The 7,000-nt window shown below is 35.1% G+C and overlaps 1 protein-coding gene across 2 annotated transcripts; it reads right to left on the reverse strand.

Moving 5' to 3' along the window:
* Positions 1–1,485: 1,485 nt before the first annotated feature.
* On the reverse strand, positions 1,486–6,023 carry LOC121245873 (rRNA-processing protein EFG1). 2 transcript variants are annotated; one of them, XM_041143780.1, is made up of 8 exons: positions 5,753–6,023; positions 4,938–5,067; positions 4,740–4,867; positions 4,268–4,406; positions 3,308–3,422; positions 2,598–2,661; positions 2,193–2,474; positions 1,486–1,808 (listed from the first exon to the last, which is right to left on the reverse strand). In XM_041143780.1, the coding sequence occupies exons 1-8, from the start codon at positions 5,885–5,887 to the stop codon at positions 1,803–1,805; spliced, it is 999 nt and encodes a 332-aa protein (XP_040999714.1). In that variant the 5' UTR covers positions 5,888–6,023; the 3' UTR covers positions 1,486–1,802. The 2 variants fall into 2 exon arrangements, with proteins under 2 accessions (XP_040999714.1, XP_040999713.1); XM_041143779.1 differs by having other exon boundaries at positions 2,193–2,480; positions 5,753–5,999.
* Between the last annotated feature and the right edge of the window lie 977 nt (positions 6,024–7,000).

The following is a 7,000-nucleotide window of genomic DNA, read 5'->3' on the forward strand; positions in this document are numbered from 1 at the left end:
CTCGCAAGCTCTGAGTTTAAATGCTAATGGAGATTGATAGATGGGAAACATATAATCAGGAGGCTCCTATTATAATGGTAAAAGTATCCAAAAGAGTAGGAAATAGCGGACAGTATAGAAAAAAATAAAAATGATATTTGCAATTGTATGGTAAACAAGCAACGCGCGTTCATTTTAGAAAAAAGTAAATAAATGTAGAATCCACGTAAGAAAATTAAAATTTTAATAGTGAAACCTATTTTTTTTTTTTTAAGAAATAATCTATACATCAACCAGTTTACCAAATTCACACCTCACACCCTACGTGGCAAACCGGGTTCACTAACAAGTGAATCGGTTTTGCAGCTCAGTCCCACCCAAAGCATGAAACGGCAATTTCCCCCTCCCATTTTTCGCTCTTCTGCAGCTCCCCATCCATTCTTTCACTCTTCTATGTGATTTATCACAAAATATTGTCTTGAATCATCTTCTCCAAAATCCTTCATCTCCCCCTCCCTTCATCCTCTTAACTGATGATCGATTATGCCCTAATTGGCCTCCTATTTACTCTCTTTCCCTCTCTCTCGTTGTTCTAGAGATTTGTGGAAGGAACCCACGTCCAAAGATCTGTGTCACGATAATATATTTTTCAAAGTATTTTCTTGTTCGGGTATCTTCTACCGCAAACCTAGAGAATTTGTTTGCTTGGCTTTCTTGGCAGAACTTCTACAGAAGATCTCTTTGACGGAGATAAACAGAAGAGCTTAGAGGCTAAAACAGGGGGCTGGTGTTGGTGTTTGATGATTCACAACGAGAGAAAATTGAATCCAAGGTGTTGGTGCCCCCTCTTTATATGAGTTGAGATAACGATGATCGGATATCAACACAATCGGTGAATGCGACGAGAAGGTTGTGGTCTCGACTAGCATCCACAATGGATGAAAATTTTTCTTGATGTTCGTTTTTCGTGAAAATTGGAACAAACAAATCGGTGGGAAATCAATGTGCAATAAATGAGGCCATTAAAAACTATCCTTTTTTTCCGGAGAGATGGTGGAAATTAGAGCATAAGAGTTAGGAAAACGAAAAATTGCAAATGGGTGAAGACAATTTTGATAGTCTTTTGTTACCCAAAAAAAGGGCAATATCAAATGTAGAGTAAATAATGACTGATGTATAGAACACCTCTTTTTTTAAAAAATAATGTGCAACATTTACACAATCTATGATTATACCTAACATTACTAAAAAAAAATATATAGATTCCGATCTTCTAGTAAACACGATTAGAAAATGTGGAACCACCGAATAAACTCAAAAAGGGACATGAAAAACTTTAAAGGGACACCCGCGCAGGGCCTTGGATCATAATCCCAGCCTTCCATGCATTGCAATACTTGCAGCTTGCAAGCTCTCTCTCCCACTTGCTTTCATGGTGCAAGTCATTTAAAAGATAATGAAAAGCATCCGAAAAAGAAAATGCCATTGGTTTTTTTTTTTAAAAAAAAAACGACTTCCCGAGTAATTTGCACCAAGAACTTCACACTAGCAAAACATACCACTTCCCCATTTTCCAGGGGTGTTCCCTAGGGAACTTTGCTTTGTGACCATCTACAATTACGATAAAAATGACATATCAATCAACCTGGCGTCGACTAAGAAAAGTCGAACTAGTCATTATAGAGAACAGTAAAGCAAAGATTCTTAACCTAATTATGGAAAAAAAAAAAGAAATAATTAATGGTTAAAACACTGAGCTGCAGGAGTCTCGCATTAAAATATCTTACAAACTGGTTCAATTGGTCAGCAGCAAGTCCTCAAATTCATGCCTGCAACCGAAAAAGAGAAGTCATTGTACATTCAACGGAAAAATCCATGTCAATTAAAGTTTTTACCATGAATCCTGAAGTATTGCTGATCCATGGTCCCAATATAAGACAACAGGTATATGAGATTAACAGCAAGCATTCTGAAGCCAATGACCAAGCATAAAAAATTTTGAAGAATGGCAAGTTTCATACTACCCAATGACATTAAGAGAAAACGTTTCAAAGAGTTCAAGAATTAAGTGAAACACATATGGATGGTAAGCTAGGTTTGTGTTCTAACAATTATTAGCATGCCAAATGATAGTGGTGCAATACCAACAGCATATACATATTTTTCTTTTATAGGTAGCAGTAGATTCATATGAAGGAAACAAAGTAAAATACCTGCTGCTTTTTCTTCTTTGGCCTTCTTTTTCTTCTGGGTTTATGAGCATCAGAGTTGGAACTTAGATTGCTACTGTGACCTGTCCTCGAATTTGAGGAACCCCTTAATTTGAAGTCAGAACCACTTCTACTAGTCGATGTATTGCTGGATGTCGACATTTCAGTTCTCTGTATTGATTTATTTTTGCTTGATGATGGCCCAAACCTTGATTGAGAATGACCAGAACTTGGGGCTGTAGTGATAGCTGGGCGGGGTGGAGGCATTAAGGCTCTAGCAGAAATCTGCTTCTATACAAAAATATGTTTTCTTGATAAGTACCTATCTTTGAAATGAGGAAAATGGAAGTAACGCTGAAACAGCCAACTGGTTTCCTATAACAGAGAACTATTCGATAGACACCATACCTGATTTCTTTCATCACTGGACATGCCAGACGCTGCTTTGCCAGAAGCACTAGAAGCCTGTTCCCTGCAAAATCAATGATAAAAGTTTTAGACAAACCCTTGATGAACACAACCAATTTAGTTTTGGGTAACTACAAAATAAAATAATAATCGGACTTCTGAAGATAAGGAGTGAACACTGGAAGAGATTAGATTGTTCTTTGTGAAAACTTTGTTCCTATGGGCGAATGTTGTAGATTGCAATGGTCTAGATTTTCGTGATTTTCTTGTTTCTATCTATTCCTCTTAACTAGGTGTAAACTCTTGTATACCCCGTGTACTTGGGTTATGCCTATTCTCATTAATAAAATTTGTTTCTAATCAAAAATAATAATAATAGGTGCGGGATCAAAAGTGTCATAATTTTCCCAGCTAACATAACAAATAAGAGCTTCTGTAAAAGGTCCAATTAAATCAGAGAATCAGAACAGGCTCTTCGAGCAATTACAATGTTGTCAAATCACCAGTATAATAAACCCCTCCATATTTTTTTTATAGGTAAATATTTTATGCGTGTGTTTGCCAGGAAACCCCATGCATATTTTTATCTGAGCATCTTGATAACAATGTGACACATGCAATCCTTACTCCTTAAAACTATAGAAGAAATAGTACTCCCTCTCAAACTAAAAAATAAAAGTAGCATTTCCTCTCACTCATTCAATAAATACCTTGTACTCTTATCCGTCCATTCATCATCTGCATCTGCTTCATCACTTGAACTACCAGTAAGGAAGAAATCATCTTCACTTAGATCCATAAGCCCATCATCCTCACTCCCTGTCTCTGTTGAGAAAAGTTCAAGTATAGAAATCTTATGAACATATGGAAACTCAAGGAGTTATTACAAAATAAAAGCTGAGATGGAGCATTTTTGTAGGTGATCAGGAGCAGATAATAAAAGGTTTAAAGCAGAAAAGATCAAACTTATGCACAGAGCTGGATATCTGCCCTGGACCCACCAAGCCCCTCAAACACACTTGTAATAATTACAATTTTGATTGCTATGCTTCTCTATCCAAATCCAACATGATTATTCACATTTAATACGATCCTAATCATTCAAAGTATTCAAGGTACTTTTACCAAATTCAAAAAGAATTCTCCACTTATTTTAGCATCTCTAGTGGTTGATATGAATAGCTTGGCATGCTGGATCATGTGGCTTCAATGATTTGTCAGGAGTTTAAAAGCCTTCTACAAAATTTTATCGATCATAAGAGTAGGCAAGAGCGGAAGTATACAAGACATATGCAAGAGCATTGCCTATGCGTACATGTTAGAAAAAATGATCAAGCTTCACCATCCAGTGAGAAAAATCATATTTGATCATTTTCTCTGACGCTCCCCAAAAAATGAATATTATATTATTGATGGTGTCTTTAAGCTTAATTCATGAAGCCAGCTCGTTCCACATGCACATGACCCAAACAAAAATGTCTAAAAGATATACATTTTCAATGACGCATATTCCAAATGGACATTCAAAATTTTCCTTGCAACTATACTTTAAAAATGAACTTTATTCAATATCCAGAAATTTAAGTTGGGCTCACAAATCGAGGAAAAATTCAGTCAATTCCCGAAACATATGTGGAAAAATGCCAATGGGACTAGAATGGAGTAAATACCTTCCAAATCCTTCCCACTAGCTGCAGCAGCAACTAAGTTAGCTTTGATCTGCTTGCGCAATTTATTTCTCCTATCAACTATGTCTGAGTCATCACCTCCAGTAAATAAAGAGACATATTTCTCTGTCTTGGGAAAGAACTGCAATGCAATTAAACATGATCTTTTAAGGCCCCATAGATTATCACTGCTGAAAAGTCCTAATTCACAAAAACAGACCACAAGTTCGTGATCAAAGCAAAGTCGAGTTTATAGCTCTTTCCAATAGACCATAAGTTCAAACAAACAAAAAATTTGGCATTTTCCCAAAGAAGGCAGGGAGCCACAGCATAATGAACAAACTATTGATTAGGTTAGGTTAAAATGCATAATCAAAACTCACAAATTTTCACAACATCTGTCTCAAAAATAATATACAAATGCCAAATTGGATGATAAGTAACAGATATAAAATGCATTTAGTACACAGCTCACCCTAACATATTCAAGATCTTCTTTCAATTTAGAAAGCTGGCCCGCAACTTTTGTATCATGTTCCTGGCCAGATGAAGCACGTTGCAGTTTCTCTAGACGTCTTATTCTTCTTTCTACCTTTCTTCTCTCTGAACAAAGCACATTTTTAATTGGATGAGTCTAGTAGTCAGTCATGAACTAACTTCAAAGATAACTCACCGAAAAATTTTATCTTCCTGTCCCGCAAGAATATTTTGCGTTCAACAGCAAGACGAGAATGGATATCCTGCTGTTTCTTGAGTTCTTCTAACTTCTTTTCCTGGGCTGCCCGGACATCAGGTGTTAAATCCTTTTAAAAAACAGCTAGTTAGGATGCATCCACAAACCAATACCCCCACGACCACCCAAACAAGAAAAATGAAAATGGCACACATCGATCCACCAAACAGAAGACAACGTTTTGGGAGTAATCTAAAGCTGAAGAATGCACTGGCATACATTACATAGAAGCAACTCTACGGAGAAAAATCTCAAACTATATCAATAGCACGGGTATTAATGACATAATGAAAATTTGTGTTTTAAATTGCAATCGAATAATTTCCGTTCAAGAAGAATCAGCATCCTCTGCGCACGCTACAGGACTCTAAAAAAAAAAAAAAAAAGAGCAAAAATGCGAGCATTAGGTTATCAACTATGTAGATATGCAATTAGAAATTCAAAGACTTAACCCAAGTAGTATCCGACCTAGTACACCCAACTGTTTATGTATCACCCATACAAAAAAAAACAAAGATGAAAATCCTGAAAGATGAAAGATGTATTGTCAGCAACCAAACAGAGAATTAAAGTTACAATAGAATAGAACTCAGCTAGAGCCGATTGAAAATAGTTTGTGTCACAAACGACCATCGCCACACCAACCCTATCCCTAATAACCTAACAGGAACTTCTACAAAGGGCATTCAGACTTAGTTTTACAAATGATCAAATAGCGAAAATTCGAGATATTTGGAATAGAATCAAAGAAGTACCTTCCGGAGCATGCGCTCGATAGATCGAATCCGATTCTTGAGAGAAACAGACTTGGGCTTCTTAGCTATGCCCAAGCCCTTAGATCGGCGACCCGCGGGCTTGACCCTGCGTTTGCCATAGCCACCATGCGCCATGGTGTCCGCCCAAAAAAATCCGATCAGTCACCGATCGATTCTTCTGGCTTACGGCCTACGCAACGTTCTGGGATAGGAGTTGCCGTTGCGTCGCTCAAACAAGAAATAAAGAACGAATAAAAATTTGCCCTAATAAAGTGCATGCATTACTCCGACAGCGATGACGAGAATACGGGTCTTATTTTGCCACGTCATCGAAACAAATTTTATTTGCCACGTCTAAATTTTAAGAAAAATTCTAATATTTCCCCAAACTGATTTTGATGTATATCAGCTCATGGTTTTCGTAATCTTCTTTTTTAAAAATAAAAAATAAAAATAATAATATCAGTCATTAATTTTTTTAATCGTCATCTCTTAGGACTCGTTTGTTTTCAGAAATGATATGAGATGAGATTAAAGTTAAAAAGTTAAATAAAATATTGTTAGAATATATTTTTTAATATTATTTTTGTTTTGAGATTTGAAAAAGTTGAATTGTTTATTTTATTTTGTGTGGAGATTTGAGAAAGTTGTAATAATAAAGTGAGATGAGATGAAATGTTTCTTGAAAACACACGAGGCCTTATTGTTGAAATATTTAACAAATATGTGAAAATTAAAAATAATAATTTTTAATTATTTGATGCTGCATGAAGATAAAAGGATAAGATCCAATTAATTAATTAATATGATTACTACTTTCTTTAAAAGAAAAAAAAAAACCATTTTAACATATTCACCTAATGTTTGAGTTTAAAAGCTTGAAAGTGTTTTTAACATCCTAAAAATTATTTTAAAGAAAAAATAGTATGTTTGATAAATTTGTAAAAAGTACTTTAGATTAAAAAACGCTAATAGTTCACTTCTTTTAAAATAACACAACTTTTACTTAAAAAACTCCTACAGATAACTCTATATTTAAAAAAAATTACCATAATTAATTTTAAAATATTTTAGATTCAAGTTTATTAAATAAAAACGATTTTTTAATAGTAGAGCTTTTTAATGAAGCTCTATAATTAATTATTTATTTATTTTATGTCGAAAAACCTCTCCAAGATAAAATCCTTCGAACCTATCCTGAGTAAACCACAATCAACTGCACCCTCTACAATTAAAACACTACTCTCT

The sequence above is a fragment of the Juglans microcarpa x Juglans regia genome, chromosome 1S (genome assembly GCF_004785595.1).
Source record: "Juglans microcarpa x Juglans regia isolate MS1-56 chromosome 1S, Jm3101_v1.0, whole genome shotgun sequence".
NCBI lineage: Eukaryota > Viridiplantae > Streptophyta > Magnoliopsida > Fagales > Juglandaceae > Juglans > Juglans microcarpa x Juglans regia.